The sequence below is a fragment of the Mytilus californianus genome, unplaced genomic scaffold, assembly GCF_021869535.1.
Source record: "Mytilus californianus isolate M0D057914Y unplaced genomic scaffold, xbMytCali1.0.p SCAF_4, whole genome shotgun sequence".
Taxonomy (NCBI): Eukaryota; Metazoa; Mollusca; class Bivalvia; order Mytilida; family Mytilidae; genus Mytilus; species Mytilus californianus.
In genome coordinates this window covers 11,978,884-12,004,095 of record NW_026262690.1, presented here as the reverse complement: position 1 = coordinate 12,004,095, position 25,212 = coordinate 11,978,884, and the positions used below count along the sequence as shown (strand labels likewise).

The window sequence follows — 25,212 nt, the reverse complement described above, 5'->3', positions numbered from 1 at the left end:
TCAAGCTGTTACTTTCAATCTCAACTTATCTTACCACAGAGATACAAAGTGTTTCCTGTTCATTCTCAAGCTGTTACTTTCAATCTCAGCTTATCTTACCACAGAGATACAAAGTGTTTCCTGTTCATTCTCAAGCTGTTACTTTCAATCTCAACTTATCTTACCACAGAGATACATAGTGTTTCCTGTTCAATCTCAAGCTGTTACTTTCAATCTCAACTTATCTTACCACAGAGATACATAGTGTTTCCTGTTCATTCTCAAGCTGTTACTTTCTAACTCAGATTATCTTACGACAGAGATACATAGTGTTTCCTGTTCAATCTCAAGCTGTTACTTTCAATCTCAACTTATCTTACCACAGAGATACAAAGTGTTTCCTGTTTATTCTCAAGCTGTTACTTTCAAACTCAACTTATCTTACAACAGAGATACAAAGTGTTTCCTGTTCATTCTCAAGCTGTTACTTTCTAACTCAGATTATCTTACCACAGAGATACACAGTGTTTCCTGTTCAATCTCAAGCTGTTACTTTCAAACTCAACTTATCTTACCACAGAAATACATAGTGTTTCCTGTTCAATCTCAAGCTGTTACTTTCAAACTCAGCTTATCTTACCACAGAAATACATAGTGTTTCCTGTTCATTCTCAAGCTGTTACTTTCAAACTCAACTTATCTTACAACAGAGATACAAAGTGTTTCCTGTTCATTCTCAAGCTGTTACTTTCAAACTCAGCTTATCTCACCAACAGATCATCATTACCATTTAACTTCAAATAGTTTACGGTCTTTGAATATTATAATGACTTACCTCACCTAACTTTACAGTACCAAAATTGCACCGAGTGCCCAATTTACACCCATTTAGCATAGAAATGACGGAAATCTTAAAGGACTTCTAAGAAACTAAATAATTGGTTGTTTTGTCATTTGTAATCATGCATGTCTTTCAACACAGCTAACTATAATAGTTAAAGATACACACAATGGTTCTATATATCAACAGAAAAGTCTCTTGTGAAAAAAGTAAAATTAACGAGAGCGTCCACAGAAGTTTACTTTTAAAAAAATTAGCAATTAAAATATGTCAGACATCATTTTCTTGCAAAATCCATAAAAAACCATGACACTACTGTCAAATTGTTAAAAAAATCTAGAGAAATGATACAAAACATTAGTAATTTAATTTGTAAGGATGAGTATTTAAGCATTGGTGCAATTTAGGTACTCCTCATTACAGTAACTTGGATCGTGAGGAAGTCGGTGTAAACTTATTTTTCTATGATTCAGTATGGATTCAGAATGAGATTTGTGGAACTTTATAAACAAGTAAGGGTACATCTACAAAATAAACACAGAATTGAAACTTTTTCTGTTTCTTGAATAAACTTGAAAAAAAAACCTAATCAAACTACATGTAGGTGAAATTTGTGTACCCTCACGTTACAGATCATCATTACTATTACGCTGAAATAATATTCAACTTACAGTGACTTCTCTTCATTTGTGTCTTAGAAATCTACAAAATTCTTCACTTATGAGCTCTTTTTGTTTTTATTCAACAATGCAAGCTAAATTCTGTATGTTTCTTCTGACCTTTTATTATTAAACTTGCCAACTGCAGGCTTTGAAAAAATCGAAACTAATCTTCCTTAACTAAAACGAGTTATCGCTCTTCTATTGATATGTATTCTCATCTATTTAGATTTCTGTGGGTTTTTTTCAACACAAGGAAAGTTTTATACGGAATGGTGTTATTTCTGTAAAAGATGTCTAGCTAATTATCAAATAAAAAAAATGAGTTTACAACTTTCGGATGCTGACTCTTTTTACCAACGATTGTTTTTTTTCCCCTTTAGAGTTGTGTTTGTTGTCTATTTATGTTAATTTTATTCGTGTATATATCATACAATAATGATTATTAATATTGTGTTAATTGATGTCGCTTAGTGGTACATAACAGAAAGCTTTAGCTGGTAACATTTTCGGCACTACCCTTTTCTATTGTTAATATGCATCATAAAAAAATTCCCTGAAAACATCGTTGATTTTTGCAATGTAATGGAATGAGTCAATCTAACTTAACAATGACTATATTTTGATCGAAAAATTTGGTACGGAAGCTGTATTCAAAATCATGAAACAATCTTATATCAACATAACTAGGTATAGACTTCAAGAGTATCGAGACAACTGTAAAACAAGAAAACTGAAATGTTTTAAGTGCAAATAAAATCGTTAAAAAATTGATTGAAGATTTGTGTGTATATTTAATTGGTACACCCACACATATGCTCTTGTTGTATATAAAAGATATCCGCGTTAACCTTCATTTATATGAAACATCTTATTTCAAAAAGTTAACTCTACGCTTTGGAAGGTTAAAGTTTGTCTTTTCTTGTTCTGAATCTTTTGACAAACTGCGTTTGTGTTATCTATATAAAATTACTACTGAAGCAGTCATGCTATTCATATTGCTATTATAGTGTGACTGTATTAGTTAACTACTTATACGACTCCCTGTTTTAAGTAAATTCACATGTGATTTATAATCTCTCGGAGAAGGTGTTTTTTTTATCTAAAGCATTTCCAACAATTCCATTAGACTTAGCGTATTTTTTCATTAAAAATATCTGATAGGCAACGTTCTGTGGCGATATCCTATTTGCTTTTCTCTTATCGTCGTCTATTTTCGATGCGACATTTCATGTAATTCTCAAATAAATGAGATGAGGCTCGTTTCAGAGACAATTTAAATGGTCTGGGGATAGACAGAGGTGATTGTTTCGTCTATAGACTCATTTAAAAATCATAGATGTATATAACATGATGTTGTGTAACTAAAAACTGTTTTGGCTGAAAATTATATATATATAAAAAAAAAAATTCTTAAAACAAAGAAAAGAGAGTTTATCCAACACAAACCAGTGAACTATTATTTCTGACATTCTTTTCCATTTCGCGTCCAGTTACAAGTACTTCATTTATATTCAGGATGAGAATAATTTAATAATCAATAATAAAAAAAAATGTCGGTTAAGCAAAGTTTGACAAGGAAGTTATGTTGGATAGTGGCCTATATTTCACCCCACAACAGTCAGACAACATTAGCAGGTGTTCTTAAACGTCTTATATAGACTTATAGCTCTGTAGATCGTGGCTCGATCACTGTTATGATATATTCATGAAGTTCGGTAATAACTCTTCCCGTGCAGAATGTTTCTTTGTTAAATTTGTGAAAAGTACAATTTTGCATAAGGCTTCAGTAATGCTTAATGGAATCTTAGATTAAAAAGAGGTTATTTTTTAAAAATAAACTCACCTTTTGTTTTAGATTTCCTAATCATGTTTTAGTCGTTTATTTTCTTTCGAAAAAATGATGGAAGCATCGTTTGTTTGTGATTTTGTTTATTACCCATTGGACTAGAAGGAATCAGTACTTTCAGTGGGGCATTTTTTCCCGGAAATATATTAAAAGGGTTATCAGGAATCCCTAGATAAATCAAATAGTCATAATCAATGAAATCACTTGTTTGGTCATCTTCGCTAGCCAAGGGTTACGATTCACCTCCGCCAGACCCCTTTTCCTTGGAGACTATATCGTAACCAGTGCCTTGCGAAGACGTCGTAGGTAGGGTCCGATTTATTTAACCCGGTTCTGGTGGATGGTTTTCTCATTGGTAATTATGCACATCTCTTATTTTATAAAGAGAGATATCTCTATAATTATTTATATATTTACTAAGCAGAGGTTAGTTAAAATTCAATGTTCAAATTTGCTGCAATCTCTTTTATCTAAATTAAGGTGGTACCCAACACCTTGACTTATATTAATTTGGCTCGTTTAATTTTCATAAAATTTTGACAAAATGTTTACTTTGACCCTTTGACAAAAATATAAAAATTTCAAAAAATTTGAACTAACCACTTTATCAGAAAAATTTCATTGGTTATATAGCAGTTTGACAAACACTAATTTTGATCATTGAGAAGCTTAATATTTCCTACAACAATACAACGTGATTAAAACGTTTAGCTGATTTTTACAGAGTTATCTCCCTGTAGTGTTAGGTACCACCTTAAGATTTAAAAAACCACATATCATTGATACAAATGTGAGGTCATACTTTTGTTTCAATTAGCAATTTATATGCTTATTCCAATAATTTGAATAAAATTTTGGCAATATTTGAATTTAAAGTAAAGATGGCGATCATGATTAAAAGAAGGCCACATATATTTCAGGGATAACCTACTCAAGAAACATTAAAAACAATAACAAGAAATAAAACAAATTTGAAGAGAGAGTTAAGCACGTAACGATAATACTGAACTGTTTAAGTACTATTTAGTAACTCGTGAGTAACTTGCATTTGATCAGTTTTGGACAGTTTTGGACAGCTGAAGTAGCTATCAACCTCGTAACTAGTAAATGTATCCATAAGACATATACACAGGATACAAAACAAGAAAACACATAGAAATCGTCTTGACATCATAGTAACACATTTAAAAAAAAAATTGGGAACAGTAAAAAACTTTTTTCGTTTAAAGAGGTGACGTGGGAGCTTATCGTTTAGAAACTAAACTAAACTAAGCACAAATTAAACTTTGCCTTCTAAATGAAATGAGCGAAATGAACGTTCTTACGTGTCTTTTAATTTTGTTATACTTCTATTTCATTTTTGATATTCATTCTATCGTGGAATCTTTAATAAAAAAACATGTATTTTAACGGTGTCTCCACTTGTTTTAATGGACGATCATCTGACCTTTTATAAATTAATATCTTATACTACTTCTCTTTCAGCAGTTGATAAAGAATCTTTATAAATGTTATACCACACGGAATGGAACTTTTGCTTCAAGGGCATCGGCGTTTAATATAATGATTTCGCTGTAAGCCTTCATCATGAAGCAATCTGAATAATGAACAAGCTATTCCAAACCCTATCATCAGGCAAAACAAATTGCCTTACATACAGTCTGTACCATCGATAGATTTGATGATAATTCTTAAGTGAAATTATTATCAACCTAATCAACGAGTCCGACGGCATTTATCGATGACACAAAATAAATCATCCCTGAATATGCCTAACTAAGCAATAGTCCACCAACCTCATCTCATTGATTGGTGGGTGGAGGAAAACAAGATATTCAGTTGATATTTATACTAGATGTTTGCTTTAGATATCTTGACTTTTAAATTCAATCACAAGAAGGCTGGCGGTAAATTGACAGTTAAAATTAATCTGCTCACATTGCTGTACCGATTACTTTAATATTATATGTTCCAAGGAAGAAAAAAAATTAACGTACACGTGTAAGTGCTTGTTGTTATTCTTCTTTCTTTCCTTGACTTAATATGTTCAAATAGAGCGAGAGAACAAACTAATAGTGATGTACGTTTTTGTTAAGATACAGTGTAGCAGCCTACACTTGCTGTTTATTATTTGTAGATTTACTGAGGCTTTGAAATATATCTTATATATACGTAAACCAACATGATTACAATGACGTAACCGGAGGAATTTAGAATCGATCTATTTTCGAATTAACATTTACTTTGCTGAAATACTTTCAGTTTTATGAGTTATGAGATATGAAAAATGACCTTGAAATCCATTCATTACCAATAATGACCTTGATATCCATTCATTACCAATAAATGTTTAGTTTGTAGTATTTCACTTATAAAACCATTAATTCACAAGAATATCGTCAAATGACCAATTGAATTTTAATTCAGATTGTTCGTTCTACATTTCCACAATTTAAGAAGATACAGAACTCGTTTCCATGCACTGACTCCACCAATTTGTTTTTATCCTGGAAGCTTTATATTGCAGTAATAAGTCTATTATGTGATCAATTGTGAGCCGAACTGACAGTAAATGTAGTTATCTTTAGAGAGAATAAGATTTGTAATTGTTAGTTAACAATAGAGCTTGGAACTACATTTCGTGGAGGTTGTAAGAAGATTATGTACGATGTCATTAATATTCGCTTCATTTTAACTCGCTCGTTTGGATCAAGGCAAACAATATTAATTTCTCGTGAAATATTGCAGTTTTAGTTTGTATCTAGTTCATTTCTGCTGTTTAGATATATAGTTTTTCATATATTGTCATAATATTTTATACCCTACAACGTCTAGAAAAAGTTACCACACCGCTGCTAAAACATTTCATGCTTGGTAGGTACCGCTGCAGGTTAGTTGTGCAAGGGAAGCATCAATTCAAAAGGCAGCGTTTCGGGCCGTGCATGATTTGAATTTGTTTCCTTATTTCAAATTGTTAGAACTGTGTACCTTATTAATTAGAACATTTGAAAAGGTATCATTTTAGTAGAAAAGAATATTTCATATCCTATCTCATTAATGTTACTATAAGAATAAGAATATTTATTATTCCAATCAAGGGCCCTTGATGGGCAGCATAACATGTACACATAAAACAATACATCATGATTTGTAACAGAAAAACATTTTTATATATTAAAATGAAACATTATGTCCTGATTGTGTATGCAATATTTGCTGCTGGACTTTAAATATTAATGTATAAATTTATCAAACGAAACTTTCAATTAAGAAAACATTGGAAGGTTGTGCATATCTAATAAATCACACTGTTCAACTTTAGCCTTGCACTGTTCCTAGGACCGATCATTTAATTGATATAAAGAAAGTGGGACCAGTTTTCCTTTTTAGATAATTAGAAGAAATACGCTGAGAAATTTTTCAATATTAATCATTTTTGATTCAGGCGAAATATTAATAAAATTATTGGATTTTATCAAAACTCTGGAAGGTTCGTTCGTTCTGAAATCAATATTACGCGAATTCATTTGGAATGCACGTTTTAGTTTTGCATCTTGAAATTTGAGATGTATTTCAGAAATGTAATTTTAAGAGGATGTCTCCAATCATTCTTATGTTCCAATATAAATTATATGGAAAGGAAATGATGATATCTAAAAGGAATCCTTCGTCAGATAGAACAAATAACAATTATTTTATATGCTAGCCCATCGTTGTTGGTATTATTGTGACCTATATATGTCTATTTTTAGTGGTACTTATGAACACTTCTTTACCCCATATTCTCAATTATTCATGGAACCACCTCGGTGGTCTCATGATAGTGTGCTCGCCTCAAGTGAGAATATTTGCCACTGGACTTAAACACTAATTCATCATAATCGTTTATGGATATACATGTAGTTTCCATTCCTGGAAAACACTTTTGCGCTACATCTAAATATACAATAATCAGTATGAAAACTAACTTGTCTTGCGGAATAGATAATTTTATATGTGACTTTTGCATCTCTATTAATGTTTGTTTATTGTAAGATTTTATATATTTAAGTACAGCGTCTAATAGAAGAAATAGATCGGAAGCCGAGACAGGAAACACAGCATGTTACAACGGTTACGTTCTGTTGTTGTATCAAACAAAGATTGAAAATTATGTACAAACATCTTCCGTGTGATTGCTTTAATTTTCCGAGAAGATAAAAGATCTTATTAATTGCCATAACATATGTCTTATAAGCTTTTAAGGTAAATTGTTTTATGAGCACAGTTGTTTGTAGTTAGGTAATGTGTGAGCGGAATCAGTAGATTTCAACAAATATAATAAATTACTGATAGCAGTACCCACGATAACGTAACAAAATCGCTTTAACTTCAGTATTAGCTTCACAACTTGTTTTTCATACAAATGAAGCCTCAGTATTAGCTTCACTACTTGTTTTTCATACAAATCTAACCTCAATATTAGCTTCACAACTTGTTTCCTACATACAATGTATGTTCATGCACAAAGGAAATACGTACGGGATGTACGTCAATGAAGCAGTAATCTTACATTACAAAAACCAAAATATACAGACACATTTTTTTTAAATGAAAATAATACTTTATAAATAGTGTACGTCCGAAGAGCTTTTGTGGATTTATCTTCATCGGGAATACTCAAACCAAAACATTTGGATGTATAGATATGTAAAAACCTTAGGAGCTATGTGACCAAAAGGGGCATAAAAAGAATAGCTTTTTTTCAGCTAAGGTCAACTAACATGTGAGAGTTCACTCTAGTTTAAATGGTCGTAAACTAGTCATGAATATGCATGATATATTCGGGTGTTAAAATTGGTTGGTTGTTGTTTGCTTTTAACGTCTTGTGGCATGGGCGTTAAACAAACAACAATAACTACAACCTTTCTCAAACCCGGCCAATCCTCAGTGTAACGATCACGTATCAAACTTACTTATTTCACTGTGAAAAAGATGAAAAAATTATTGTTATTTTTTGTCTTATACATCTCCTGCTATGTAAGCTCGACAGTCAATGTATGCTTGTGTAATCGTGAAATCTGCTTAACGTAGTATGCGCTAAACTATTTAATGTTTTTATGGCTTTTCATGGTAGGATATTAAAATCTTTATTTAATACAACGTTTACCACCGTTTGTCTTCATGCATTCGCTAATTTTAATGATAATCGCTATTTAAATAATAAACATTAGAAGCTTCACAAAATAATTACAAAATATTGGGGATGTGTAGTTAAATTATTATTGCCTTTCAAATGTTAATGTAAATGAAACATGCAAATCACCACAGCATTGTAGATTATAAGTCGATGGAATTTCTTTTCATTCTAAGCGAACTTTGTATCATATCATCAGCTTACCATTATTTAAAATCAGTTTAACATGCAATACACAAATGCTATTTCCATATCGTAATTGTGGAATTAAGCAAAGAATTTTATAAATCACCATTTGCATTCCTAGTTCTACAATTGAATTTGATTCTATCTGTTGTTATAAACTACATTAGGATTGTAAATATAAAACAGGAGCTTCAGATGATGAGTCTTATAATAAAGGTAAAGCTCTGGTTAAAACCTTTTCATTTAAACACAATGGAATTCATCTCAATATAAGATCAGATTCCTTGGTTTTATTGTTAGCAATCTTGGATTATTCAGATATCAGATTTTATTTCGACATTTTCTTAAATATCATCGAGATCGATTGACGACTTAATGTAAAGAATCTTTTGTTTTAGTTAAAACTGCCATCCCTGAGAAAAAAAGACGTAAATTAACTAGAAGGGAGCGACCAAGCGTGCAAAAACTATTGTAAACTATTTGTATAAAAATCATATTCCAGACTGACAAATGTAGTGTATTAACCACAATATCACATTAATCGATATCCCATATCATAACTATATTGCCGATATAAAGATGTGGGATATCATCACGATGTGTTTGATTTGTCTGATTAAACTAACTACTATATATGAAATGACTTTTCTTGGGAAAATAATGAATATGACATTATGTTATTATCTAGCTAAAATAAATCATTTATTGGTCGTATCAAGTATTATAAAATGTTACTTTGAGTTATCAACGAGTTCGTAGTTACATGAGCAACACGACGGGTGCCACACTTGGATCAGCATTTGATTATCCTTCCGGAGCTCCAGAGATCACCCCGGTTTTTGGTGGGGTTTGTGATGCTCAGTTTTTAGCTTTCTATGTTGTGTTTTGTATTCTGTTATTTTGGCTATTGGTCTTTTTTCTTCTTTTTGTTTCCTTTTTAATATCATGGTTTAATGTCATGGCGTTGTCAGTTTATCATCAACATACGAGTTTGAATATCCCTTTGATATTTTCCAATACGAGTTTGAATATCCCTTTGATATTTTCCAATACGAGTTTGAATATCCCTTTGGTATTTTCCAATACGAGTTTGAATATCCCTTTGATATTTTCCAATACGAGTTTGAATATCTCTTTGATATTTTCCGATAAGAGTTTGAATATCCCTTTGATATTTTCCAATACGAGTTTGAATATCCCTTTGATATTTTCCAATACGAGTTTGAATATCCCTTTGATATTTTCCGATACGAGTTTGAATATCCCTTTGATATTTTCCAATATAAGTTTGAATATCCCTTTGATATTTTCCGATACCAGTTTGAATATCCCTTTGGTATTTTCCAATACGAGTTTGAATATCCCTTTGATATTTTCCGATACGAGTTTGAATATCCCTTTGATATTTTCCGATACGAGTTTGAATATCCCTTTGGTATCGAGTTTGAATATCCCTTTGATATTTTCCAATACGAGTTTGAATATCTCTTTGGTATTTTCCAATACGAGTTTGAATATCCCTTTGATATTTTCCGATACGAGTTTGAATATCCCTTTGATATTTTCCGATACGAGTTTGAATATCCCTTTGGTATCGAGTTTGAATATCCCTTTGATATTTTCCAATACGAGTTTGAATATCTCTTTGGTATTTTCCAATACGAGTTTGAATATCCCTTTGGTATTTTCCGATACGAGTTTGAATATCTCTTTGATATTTTCCGATACGAGTTTGAATATCTCTTTGATATTTTCCAATACGAGTTTGAATATCCCTTTGGTATCGAGTTTGAATATCCCTTTGGTATTTTCAAATACGAGTTTGAATATCCCTTTGGTATCGAGTTTGAATATCCCTTTGGTATTTTCAAATACGAGTTTGAATATCCCTTTGGTATTTTCCGATACGAGTTTGAATATCTCTTTGATATTTTCCGATACGAGTTTGAATATCTCTTTGGTATTTTCCGATACGAGTTTGAACATCTCTTTGGTATTTTCCAATACGAGTTTGAATATCCCTTTGGTATTTTCCGATACGAGTTTGAATATCTTTTGATATTTTCCGATACGAGTTTGAATATCTCTTTGATATTTTTTAATACGAGTTTGAATATCCCTTTGGTATTTTCCAATTCGAGTTTGAATATCCCTTTGATATTTTCCGATACGAGTTTGAATATCTCTTTGATATTTTCCGATACGAGTTTGAATATCTCTTTGGTAATTTCCAATACGAGTTTGAATATCTCTTTGATATTTTCCGATACGAGTTTGAATATCTCTTTGATATTTTCCAATACGAGTTTGAATATCCCTTTGGTATCGAGTTTGAATATCCCTTTGGTATCGAGTTTGAATATCCCTTTGGTATTTTATACAATTCGAGTTTGAATATCCCTTTGATATTTTCCGATACGAGTTTGAATATCTCTTTGATATTTTCCGATACGAGTTTGAATATCTCTTTGGTATTTTCCAATACGAGTTTGAATATCTCTTTGGTATTTTCCAATACGAGTTTGAATATCCCTTTGATATTTTCCATTACGAGTTTGAATATCCCTTTGATATTTTCCGATACGAGTTTGAATATCCCTTTGATATTTTCCAATATAAGTTTGAATATCCCTTTGATATTTTCCGATACGAGTTTGAATATCCCTTTGGTATTTTCCAATACGAGTTTGAATATCCCTTTGATATTTTCCGATACGAGTTTGAATATCCCTTTGATATTTTCCGAAACGAGTTTGAATATCCCTTTGGTATCGAGTTTGAATATCCCTTTGATATTTTCCAATACGAGTTTGAATATCTCTTTGGTATTTTCCAATACGAGTTTGAATATCCCTTTGATATTTTCCGATACGAGTTTGAATATCCCTTTGATATTTTCCGATACGAGTTTGAATATCCCTTTGGTATCGAGTTTGAATATCCCTTTGATATTTTCCAATACGAGTTTGAATATCTCTTTGGTATTTTCCAATACGAGTTTGAATATCCCTTTGGTATTTTCCGATACGAGTTTGAATATCTCTTTGATATTTTCCGATACGAGTTTGAATATCTCTTTGATATTTTCCAATACGAGTTTGAATATCCCTTTGGTATCGAGTTTGAATATCCCTTTGGTATTTTCAAATACGAGTTTGAATATCCCTTTGGTATTTTCCGATACGACTTTGAATATCTCTTTGGTAATTTCCAATACGAGTTTGAATATCTCTTTGATATTTTCCGATACGAGTTTGAATATCTCTTTGATATTTTCCAATACGAGTTTGAATATCCCTTTGGTATCGAGTTTGAATATCCCTTTGGTATCGAGTTTGAATATCCCTTTGGTATTTTACAATTCGAGTTTGAATATCCCTTTGATATTTTCCGATACGAGTTTGAATATCTCTTTGATATTTTCCGATACGAGTTTGAATATCTCTTTGGTATTTTCCAATACGAGTTTGAATATCTCTTTGGTATTTTCCAATACGAGTTTGAATATCCCTTTGATATTTTCCATTACGAGTTTGAATATCCCTTTGATATTTTCCGATACGAGTTTGAATATACCTTTGATATTTTCCAATATAAGTTTGAATATCCCTTTGATATTTTCCGATACGAGTTTGAATATCCCTTTGGTATTTTCCAATACGAGTTTGAATATCCCTTTGATATTTTCCGATACGAGTTTGAATATCCCTTTGATATTTTCCGAAACGAGTTTGAATATCCCTTTGGTATCGAGTTTGAATATCCCTTTGATATTTTCCAATACGAGTTTGAATATCTCTTTGGTATTTTCCAATACGAGTTTGAATATCCCTTTGATATTTTCCGATACGAGTTTGAATATCCCTTTGATATTTTCCGATACGAGTTTGAATATCCCTTTGGTATCGAGTTTGAATATCCCTTTGATATTTTCCAATACGAGTTTGAATATCTCTTTGGTATTTTCCAATACGAGTTTGAATATCCCTTTGGTATTTTCCGATACGAGTTTGAATATCTCTTTGATATTTTCCGATACGAGTTTGAATATCTCTTTGATATTTTCCAATACGAGTTTGAATATCCCTTTGGTATCGAGTTTGAATATCCCTTTGGTATTTTCAAATACGAGTTTGAATATCCCTTTGGTATTTTCCGATACGACTTTGAATATCTCTTTGATATTTTCCGATACGAGTTTGAATATCTCTTTGGTATTTTCCGATACGAGTTTGAACATCTCTTTGGTATTTTCCGATACGAGTTTGAATATCCCTTTGGTATTTTCCGATACGAGTTTGAATATCCCTTTGGTATCGAGTTTGAATATCCTTTTGATATTTTCCAATACGAGTTTGAATATCCCTTTGGTATTTTCCAATACGAGTTTGAATATCCCTTTGGTATTTTCCGATACGAGTTTGAATATCTCTTTGATATTTTCCGATACGAGTTTGAATATCTCTTTGATATTTTCCATTACGAGTTTGAATATCCCTTTGGTATTTTCCAATTCGAGTTTGAATATCCCTTTGATATTTTCCGATACGAGTTTGAATATCTCTTTGATATTTTCCGATACGAGTTTGAATATCTCTTTGGTAATTTCCAATACGAGTTTGAATATCTCTTTGATATTTTCCGATACGAGTTTGAATATCTCTTTGATATTTTCCGATACGAGTTTGAATATCTCTTTGGTATTTTCCAATACGAGTTTGAATATCTCTTTGGTATTTTCCAATACGAGTTTGAATATCCATTTGGTATTTTCCGCCTCTCTTTTTTTTTAAATTTAACTTTAAAAGATCTAAATTCATGTATATTGGAATTTTTGCCGAATCGAAATTTTCGAATTCTAAAGAGTTTAGGATATGAACTGCCTGGTCGTTTTCATAGTTGGAAATAATTCATTGTGTTTGTGACTGTTTTCATCTTAAATCATCATGTGTGATAGGATAGAATTTTTTTTATATCGTTTAAAATACGTTTTAATTGACACCTTAAAAATTCTTTTATTGAAATAAATAAAACCAATTTAAAGCGATACGAAATTGTCAACTTATTCTAAATGTTAAGGATATCTAAATCCAGATAACAATCTTAAATGTTAAGGATATCTACATCCAGATAACACATATAAATGTTAAGGATATCTACATCCAGATAACAAATCTAAATATTTAGGATATCTACATCCAGATAACAAATTTAAATGTGAAGGATATCAACATCCAGATAACACATCTAAAAGTTAAGGACAAAGACATCCTGATACCACATCTAAATGTTTAGGATAAAGACATCCTGATAAAACATCTAAATGTTAAAAAGATCAACATCCAGATAATACATCTAAATGTTAAGGATAAAGACATCTGATAATACATCTAAATGTTTAGGATAAGGCATCCTGATAAAACATCTAAATGTTAAGGATAAAGACATCCTGATGAAATGCAAATGTTAAGGATATCTAAATCCAGATAACAAAATTAAATGTTAAGGATATCTACATCCAGATAATACGGAAGCCGGTTAGTGTCAGGGTGGAGTTTTATTTTTAAGTCGTTCTAACGACTTAGCTTATCTAACTCGTTATAACAACTTAGCTAACTTGTTGTAACGACTTAGCTTACTCGTGTAAACAACTTAGCTAACTCGTTTAAACAACTAAGCTATCTCTTTTAAACAATTTAGCTAACTCGTATAAACATATTATTATAGCTAACTCGTTTTAACATAAGATATGTAAGTTAGATAAGCTAAGTCGTTTTAACGAGTTAGTTAAGTTGTTTAAACGAGTAAGCTAAGTTGTTTAAACGAGTAAGCTAAGTCGTTTAAACGAGTAAGCTAGTAAGCTAAGTCGTTTAAACGAGTTAGCTAAGTCGTTATAACAAGTTAGGTAAGTTGTTATAACGAGTTAGATTAGCTAAGTCGTTATAACGAGTTAGCTAAGTCGTTAAAACAAGTTAGCCTAGTTGTTATAACGAGTTAGATAAGCTAAGTCGTTATAATAAGTTAGCTATGTCGTTATAACAAGTTAGCTAAGTCGGTATAACGACTTCAAAATAAAACTTCATCCTGACACTAACCGGCTTCCGTAAGATAACAATCTAAATGTTAAGGATATCTACATCCAGATAACAAATCTAAATGTTAAGGATATCTACATCCAGATAACAAATCTAAATGTTAAGGATATCTACATCCAGATAACACATCTAAATGTTAAGGACAAAGACATCCTGATAACAAATGCAAATGTTAAGGATATCTACATCCAGATAACAAATCTAAATGTTAAGGATATCTACATCCAGATAACACATCTAAATGTTAAGGACAAAGACATCCTGATAACAAATGCAAATGTTAAGGATATCTACATCCAGATAACACATCTAAATGTTAAGGACAAAGACATCCCGATAACAAAATTAAATGTTAAGGATATCTACATCCAGATAACAAATCTAAATGTTAAGGATATCTACATCCAGATAACAAATCTAAATGTTAAGGACAAAGACATCCTGATAACAAATGCAAATGTTAAGGATATCTACATCCCGATAACACATCTAAATATTAAGGATATCTACTTCCAGATATCAATCGAAATGTTAAGGATATCTACATCTAGATAACAAAAACTAAATTTTAAGGATATCTACATCCATATAACAAATCTAAATGTTAATGAAATACCCAAAATATTATGTACACCAACCGTCATTTCTATAAACAAAAAATTCATAACAAAATAGTTAAGTATCCACTGTATGGTAGTTGTTTATGCCATAATTAATGGGAGAAAGCCTTGACTACAAATACTTTTTTTAAAGTAAGAAACGTATTGGTCCGAAAGCAAGCACATCAATATATGAACAAGCATCATTATGAAAAAACCTTGTAGCCAATGTCCAACAGTCAATCAACCAAAAACAAAATTAAATTAGCTAAACGAGCAGACAAGTCTGAATAAGGTTATTTCTTACAAACAAACACCAATTGTATCTCATATCATTTTGTATCAAAAGAATCAATTTCGCTATCTGTATTTTTATCAAGAGGAACGTTAAGTTATAGAGTAGTAATATAGTTGACAAAATCGATGTTATTTCATTCCATGTTGTGTCAGTCTAGTACTGGACAGATGAAAGTTAATTAAACAGGCCATTCCTTCTAATCTACTAAATGGTTTATGTCTGGTAAGCGCCTTAATGGTTGTGAAATGCTATGCAACCTGCTCATGTATGGTTTAAGACATATAACCTGTTGTGATCTTTTTTAAACCACAGTAAAATGTCTACGTTTATAACTAAACTGAGAGAAATGGCTTCCCCCTAATGTTGTCTACAAATAACGAATAAATGCATTGCTTGGATGCAAAGTAGTTTTATAAACATTACATATGATTTTAAAATAGATTGTGAGATGTTTATTATGCAGTTTGGACATTTTTAGGTTAGGTAAAAGGCGGAAAGTTTCCCAACCATAACCCTTAAACGATAGGTATGACTCAAATTAAAAGGTGAACGCTAGTCGATGGTTTTCTTTTCTTTAAATTTGTTTTCGCTTTGTCATTTATTTAGTCTCTTATAAAAGCTATCAGATTTGTAGGTTTTTCAAAGTTTCACAATTAAATAAAATGGTATCCTTTAGATGTTGACAATTAATGCTATGGATCATGTGGTGTTCTTTAAGATCTTACCGCACATTGTAGGTCAAATCGTCTAGAATCTTGTGCGTCGTGTGGTGTCCTTTAAGATTATACCGAATATTGAAGGTCATTGTAGGTCACATGAAGTCCTTCAAGATCTTACCGCACATTGTAGGTCACATGAAGTCCTTTAAGGCGTCTAGAATAGTGTGTGTGCGTCATGTGGTGTCCTTCAAGATCTTACCGCACATTGTAGGTGATTGTAGGTCACATGAAGTACTTTAAGAACTTACCGCACATTGTAGGTCACATGAAGTCCTTAAAGGGGTATATATTAACGTGGGTCATGAGATTTACGTATGAGTTAAAATTGAAAATGGAAATGGGGAATGTGTCAAAGAGACAAGAACCCGACCAAAGAGCAGAAAACAGCCCAAGGCCACCAATGGGTCTTCAACACAGCGAGAAAATTTCACACCCGGAGGCGGGCTTCAGCTGGCCCCTTAGGCTAAATAAAAATGCGTATAGTTCAGTGAAAGTGGACGTCACACTAAACTCCGAAACATATAAATGAACTAAAATAAAAAAAAAAAAAAACATACAAGACTAACAAAGGCCAGAGCCTCCTGACTTGGGACAGGCGCAAAAATGTGGCGGGGTTAAACATGTTTTGTGAGATCTCAACCCTCCCCCTATATTAACCCAATATTGTTGGTCATCAGGTATCTTATAGAGCTTACCAAACATTTGGGGTCATACATACGTTCTTTAGATATAAAATAAAGAGATATGGTATGATTACCTACATGCATGCAACTGTACTTTGTTCACTTTGACTGGTACAAACTGATACATTATTATTTACTCTATATTTTAACTTGAATTTAACAAAACATGATCTCCTTTCAGCATGTATTTTGGACAGTGTTTAAGAAAATATGTTTGTCTTCTACCGAGAAAGATTTGCACATTTTACAAGCAGAAGGAAAAGTGTTTTAATTCCCTACTATAGGTGTCGCTCCGTACCCAAGGCGATTGCTGAATGTTATTAGAGTGACATGAGTTGACCAACAGTTGGGCTTCGGTAAGTGACAAGTAAAAGTCATTACCTTGGTCATCTTATTGACGCCACTTTTTTCAAGTTTCACAGAAATTATCATATTTTTTTATGCCTTCAGAAAATTTATCTATGAACTTTTTGCTAAGTCTATCTGTTGTATTGCTTTGTCCACAATTTTTTATTGACCGTTCAGATCATTATACTAAGTGTTTTTGTACTTTTTAGAGGTATTAGAATCCCATATAAAAATTCGGCAATGCAGTCTACTGGAGTTTTCACTCATAATTCGATGTAAAAGCCTAAGGACATTACACCATCGTCGGGGGGTACGAAAGGTCCATCCCGTGTCACCACATATTACCAGATTCGTGCACATTGTCTAACATCTCGAACGGGGACCCAATTATTTCCCCATTACTTCAATGCAATTTTATCCAAATAGAGGGGCAGATTTTTATTCCCTACTTTAGACTGCATCATTTCAATTACTTGCTCATACTAGTAGCCCCTTTCATGGTTTCATAGAGAATTCTTATAGGGTCATGACCGGCATTTAAAAGAGCAATACTGTTTTGAGTATTAATAGGGTCATTTTAATAACTTCCTGGTTAAAATCGAAAATAAAATTTGGACCATTTACTCAGACAATCATCCACCCTATTCATTTCAGAATCACTTAAAATTCAACAGAAGTTTAAAGTTTGATTAATACCCTTTAGATATACTACAAATTTAAGTATCTTTACATAGTTTTCATCTCGGTACAATATCCCATTTAAAAGATGGTAGATTTATTAAGGGACTTCATTCGTGGGTACTGGACTGGTATCCTGTAACTGGGATCCTATTCCATCTTGAAAAGTTTTGATATTGCTCTATTCTTGTTATAATATGTTAATTAAATACTCTGGCACCACTAGTGCAGAATGAAATTGAATTATTCGCCATAGCCATGCTGATTTATTATAACAGTTTAATAACCAAGTACAGTAAAGTTTTGCGATGCAAATGACACATTACCGCATTCATACACTTCAAATATTCAGTCCTGTCAATAATCACCCGTCTTATAAAACAATCTTATGTCTATTTCATTGCTAACAAACTCATTAAAATATCTTATTGCAATATGAAAAAGCATTTCTTAAATCATATTCTGTCCCTTGACATCAACAAAATATTGTTTACAATGTTGTCTATCAAAGGCGAGCTGTTTACTTATTTTGGAATAGTTTTGAATAAATGAAGTTATTTTTCGAACTAGTTTGATTGCAGTCTTTAAAATTTGACTCTCAAAAGGATGCTGGTGTATCAATACAAAACTCTGGAATTTCATATGACCAACAAATAAAACTAACTAAGACTTAAACTGACGAGGAATCACATATTATTGATTATCAGAACCAGTCATTATAAGCATTGATTTGTGGTCATTGTCTTAAACACATAAAAACAGTTGAAACACATTTAAATAAACATTATAGTTATTTGTGTTGCGTGGTTGAGTAAAAATTTCAAATACGAGATATTTTTGTACGTGGCAGACTTTAAGTTCGATAGTTTTATATTGAGACAGTTCATGTAGCAAAATGTTGTTTCTATGAATTTAATGTCAAAGTTATTTATATCAGACATGTTTCTCCGTTTGGAGAATGACAATTGATGTCTACGAATCTGATTCGATGTCTATAAACTACTTTTGAAGACTTTATGAGCTTTAGATTTAAACAAACTGAATTCGAAAGACAACTGATACAACCCAGTGATTCCAATAATGTTGTTTCATTGTTTCATAAGCATAATCAAATCTTCCTTTGAAGAAGGTTGACACTCAACTTGCTTTTAAAAATGCGATAAAACAAGACATAAAACAATTAAATGGTGTTTTTGTGCAAATAAAATATTTTCTAGGACGGGCACTTAACATATAGATGTTTTAAAAAAAAGGCAGAATTCATTCATGTAGCACATTTTAGATTTGTAATCGCTTTTTAAAAGGCGTTTTTCATTAAATTGCCTAGGGTAAAAGACGAAGAGGACAACCGACTCTCTTCATTAGACAGACTTCATTTATAACATAACTAAAAGGCACAGTCTTTATATTTTGTAGTATGTCATTCGGAAACTGAAGCAAACTGTAGTAAACATTGCATGCATTCATTTTAAATTTTGCTAAATGTATATGCTATATAGATCAAAGATACATGTTTATCATTTGTATATAGAAGTATGTTCACGGTGTGCCAATATTCATGTTGACCCTGAAATTGCAATTTATTAACTTTGAAATACCTACTGATTAAAAAACTAACACATTTTTTTCGCAAATCCAGCAGTGAATATTACAGTTGGACGTCATAATTTTACACTGCTGATGAAGAAATCTCAGATTTAAATATATCAGTAATATGTTTACTTTATTTCAAAATCACATGCCACAAGCAGACAGAATTGCATGAGAGCCAAACGCATGACTACATGTAAATGCGTCCGCGTGGTTAAACATCTTCTGCTATCATAGATGTATAACCCGTAATACTGTTCCAAAGATGTGTGCCAATTATCTGAAGTCACTCAAATTAAGTATTGTAAAAATTTTAATTTTGACAGTGAAATATATTCATATTGATATCGAACAATGATACAATTTTTTTTTATACACCTGCTCATGAGACAAGTTGAATTTCAAAAGAATTAAAATGTCTTGCTATTCCGAAACTCGTTAACGTGTTCATGTTAATAAAAACGCACTACTCTAAGTTTTGCAAAGCTTGATTTTAATGAACTATTGCTCTATAATTATGTTCGTATATTGTATAAATTGAAAGCTTGTCTAATTGTCTCTCGCCAAACAAGTTACTTAGTCGATGTCGGGAAACATAATGACATTTTCAATATTCAACCCATTTTGATACATAAGATTTTTATCACCATGAGAGACCAGCGTTATAGATCAGCGAATGCAGTCAATAATAACTATTTCAATGCGAGATTGTGATCGATTCTTATAATAGAAGAAAGTAACAAGAAAATTTTGTTCTATGGAGTATGTTCATGTCTTTCTTTTAGAGAACGATATGCCTCTTTAACGCATGCGTCTCTGGACGGAAATCACCCGAGTGATTAAAATAGCAGATGGCTTATAGTTTTGACACTAGCAGTCACAACTATTCTATTAAGTTTGTCAAACAGGAAAATGCCTTCTTTATTTTTACCAAGTAAAAAATGTTTTCATTGCAACTTTTGATTTTTTTCCCTGTTTTAAGATGGATGTGAAATTTATTGGATTTTAACGTGAGTATTGGCAGAGATGGCTTATGGTTTTATGACACGGTTGTATTACTTTGAAGTTTATCTTAATTGATTGATCATTTAAGATGAAAAGTGCCAATCATTTCTCCTTCAGTATATTTCCGTTACCACATACTTAGCAATTGGAATTATGAATTTTTTATTGACAAAAATTTTATGTTTGCTTGTTGGATTTTTTACTGGTTGCATTGCACCTGTGTTGATTAAATCCCACGCCAGTACAAAAGTAAGAACCCCATACGGTGAAATAAGGGGCCTTTTGGTGGAACTCCCTCATTTTGCACATCTGAAATCGGTGGAAGCGTATTTTGGATTACAGTTTGCGTCCATTCGCAGTCCCAGTGGCTCTCTCCGTTTCTCAGTGGCCAACACTCCAAAGGAACGTTGGAACACAATAAAATATATAAACGAAACAAACGTTCCTACGTGTCCTCAAAGGAAATTCAAACTGAAGGAATTAAATAGGAAGTGGCCCGCTGCTGTAGTTGAAAAAATACAAAATATAACATCGTTTGTTCGCGATGTCACTGAGGATTGTTTGAGATTTAATATATATGTTCCAACAACTGGTAAGAATTTTATTTATATTGCATTTGGCTTGATCATTAACACATTTTAGAAGAAGTTGAAACACGCCTGGTTTTATTATCATTTTAACAAATAGAGTTTTAAGTAAAATTCCTTTCAGTTTTTTTTTAGTCGTTAAAGTTAATTTTCACTTAACAATATTTATGGTTAAATGTTGTTAGAAGATGCAATATAACAGTAGTTTGAAAATAAGGATGAAACATTCCCATTAAATGTTGAACGCAATCTCAATTTCCATTTCAATTCCTTTTACTGTTGTGTAAGCCTTTTGGCATAGCTCTCTCAATTTTATCATTGATAAGGCAAAAGCATACTGAGGGGAGATATCGTTTTGCTTAATTTTGAGTGTCCTGAGCGATTTTGATTTGTTGCTACATAAGCGGCACGTAAGATGCAATTCCAGATTGATAGCTAATTTAAGATGGGATGTGCCAAAAGATTTTCGTTTGAGCTATTTACACAGGAGGAAGTTTCAAACATGAAAAAATCATGTATTAAAGTTTTGTTTCTATTTGCTGCATTAATTGATACTTGCATTGCACCAGTTTTCAAACAACAATACGGAAGTTCTAGAATAAAAACTCCTTATGGTGAAATGCGAGGATTATTAATTGAGTTTCCTCGTCACTCAAATTTGCAATATGTTGAAGGGTATTTTGGATTACAATACGCTTCAATCCAGACTGTGTCACTTCGATTCTCTGTGCCAAACACTCCGAAGGAGCGCTGGAATATCGTAAGGGTTTTTAAAAATTTTAATGGTCCTGTCTGTACTCAGCCGAAAGTCAGAACAAAACGTTTAAATGTACTACTACCTGAAGGATTTGTTTCAAAATTTGAACGTTTGTCTTCCTTTGCTCATAAGATAACCGAGGACTGTTTAAGGCTGAATATGTACGTTCCAAAAACAGGTAAGTGTTTGTACTTTTGTTTAGGAGGTACAAATTTGGATGTACCATTCGGGAAAAGTTTATTTCTTTTCCATGTAATATCCATCCCATTAACTTTAAAATATAATATTATAGGGAATAGCAGTTATACTGGACTTTAGATCACTTAAAAAAAATGGGAAGCATTTTTTCCATCCATTGCTGAAACAAACTAAAAAGCTTTGTAAAAATAATTTAGTCGTTCATACCACCATGTACTTTTTACTCTCAGATGTTTTTCACTGTACCCCCCCCCCCCCCCCCTTTTACCCCCATTGATGTACAGTTCCTCTTGTTTTTCCCAATATATTTACACCACTGTTGCTGTCTAATTCCCAATATATTGACCCAATAGTTGCTGTCCAATTCCCAATATATTTTCCCCAGTGTTGCTGTACAACCTTTCGTTTATTTAATTCTCTTTATCTTATTCCAAATTATACCTTACTGGTATCTTTTATTGTCCATTTCCTTATGTAAATTTTGTCTTGCCGTTCCACTCCATATATTCAGCTTCTTTTTTTCTGTCCAACTTTCCATGTCTTCTATCCTCTTTTCATGTCCATATACGCATTCAGGTGTAGACTTTATTTATTTTTTGTTGTCCAAAACTCTTTCACCGTGTAAATTATGTATTTTACCCTCTTTTGATGTCCAACTCCCTTAGTATATCACCCTTTTTAGCTGTCTGACACCCGTCAATTCACAATGCATTTTACCCTCTGTTGCTTCTAGTTCCCAATGTTTTTACTGCACATGTTTTTGGCCATTTCTGATGAAGGTCAATCAAGAAAGCAGCACACTGCACTTTTTTTGTTAGTTATAGACTCGGACGATTTGCAATACAGAACGGACATTTACCCATCGTTAGACCAGTAATTGGCATCTCGGTGGTTATTTTGTTGTTGTGTTTTTTGGGTTTTTTTTTATGTGGACGGTTATATTAAGTTTTTTGCTTGCTGTCTTATTCATGTTTACACCATGTCTTTTTCTCCACAATATTCATAACATCAACGGTACCAATTGAATTGCACTTGATGCACAATTCGATAATTTATGTCTCTTCAGTGATGCCCAAGGGCAAACTATTTTGAAAGTCCAAAACCACATAAAAACGTTAAAGGGCAGATCAAACCAAAACCACATAAAAACGTTAAAGGGCAGATAAAACCAAAACCACATAAAAACGTTAAAGGGCAGATAAAACCGAAACCACATAAAAACGCTAAAGGGCAGATAAAACCGAAACCACATAAAAACGCTAAAGGGCAGATAAAACCAAAACCAAAATAAAATTTGTCACATGTTTGTCGAGTCGGACAAGGAATCAGAGCTATGCTCTATTAATAGTCCATTTGTCACATGTTTGTCGAGCTGGACAAGGAATCAGAGCTATGCTCTATTGACAGTTATTTTGTCACATGTTTGTCGAGCCGGCCAAGGAATCCGAGCTATGCTCTATTAATAGTCCTTTTGTCACATGTTTATCGAGTCGGCAAAACGTAAATTGAATTTAAAAAAAAAAACTATTACGCTGAACTATAATAACTATAATTGGCTAATTTTGAAACATTACCATTCTAATTATTTAATAGAAAACGGTAACTGGAATCGAATATGATGAATTTCGACAAATCTTCACCGAAAATGAAAAATTGATTGGCCATGGTAAACTTGGGCAAATCATCTTTTTAAAATATTTTTTTGGCCATGGATGATTTCTGAACATCTCCAATGTAATAATTCAATAATGAAGGATTGCTATAACCAGTTTAACCCTGACACATGTTCTTATGCCTGTCACAAGTCAGGAATGATTTTGTCCTTAAGGGAATTTGTTGTTTATGATGGATTGTTGATAGTCTCTGTTAAATATACGACAACTTTTCTAGACTCTCTGCATTTAAAAGCTTTACATATTCTATAGACAATTGTCTGTTGTTGAAGACCACATATATTGACTCTTAAATGCATATCGCTTATAAGGTTTTGTTTTGTTTTGTTTTGTTTTTTAATTCCTCAACATCTCCTTTTATTCAGTTTGGTTTAATTTTTTTTAAATATGAAAAGACCAACAACACAAAACAAAATATAAAACAAAAAACTGAAAATTGAGCAACAGAGACCCCACAAAAAACCAGGAATGAACTCATGAACTTCGGAAGGGTAAACTTTTCCTTTTCAACTAGTGGCTTCTTACACTTTGATGGTAAGTCGCATTGGGGATGTTATCATTGAAGAAAATAGGACGTGGACACGGACAACATATCCTTCGTCATCAGTGACGCAGATATTTCATAGATGCCAACAAAATCTTTTCCAAGGAAAGACTCAAACTTTACGATTAGGAACCTTATTATCAATAGATTTCTGGTTAGCAGCAATCTTAATTATACTAGTAGTTGATTTTGACTCTCATCATTTGGAATATTTTATAAAGAGGGTTGCCTGGATAAGCTATATATTTTCTTTATTTCATATTTCAAAGTTTCAGTGTGCTGAAAGAGAGGCTTGTCTAGATAGACTATGTGGTTTCATTATGTCAAAGCTTCACTATGATGAATGAAAGTTTTGCCTGGCTAGGCTAAAAAGTTTCTTTATTTCATATTTCAAAGCTTCACTGTGTTGAAAGAGAGACTTTCCTGGATAGACTTTATAGTTTCTTTATTGTAAAGCTTCTCTTTGATGAAAGAGAGGTTTGCTTGGATAGACTACTAGTATATAGTTCCTGTATTTCAAATCTTCACTGTGACGAAAGAGAGACTTGTCTGGATAGACTAGGGTTAACTTTTGACACTTCTGTAATGTAGCGATTAAAAAATGATATTAAGTTGGTGGTTATTTCATTATCCAATACGTGTACTGACAAAATAAATTAGAAACAAAACAAAATGAACTTGTGAATACGTGTATACCAGATTATTAACTAATAATAATATCAATTATTTAAATAAAAGACAGAAAAGG

General features: G+C 32.2%; 1 protein-coding gene across 4 annotated transcripts in view; it reads left to right on the top strand.

The window, feature by feature from the left end:
• Window positions 1-25,212, top strand: part of LOC127737477 (neuroligin-4, X-linked-like) — a 111,218-nt gene that overhangs the window by 39,233 nt on the left and 46,773 nt on the right. Inside the window, exon 1 of one of the 4 annotated variants that reach the window (XM_052248196.1) lies at window positions 20,829-21,297. The exons of 2 other annotated variants lie outside the window; for them this stretch is intronic. In XM_052248196.1, the coding sequence (XP_052104156.1) occupies window positions 20,859-21,297 (439 nt within the window). In that variant the 5' untranslated portion in view covers window positions 20,829-20,858. Of the gene's footprint in view, window positions 1-20,828; window positions 21,298-21,738; window positions 22,228-25,212 lie in introns of those variants that run through there. One more of the 4 variants, XM_052248194.1, reaches the window with a different exon arrangement.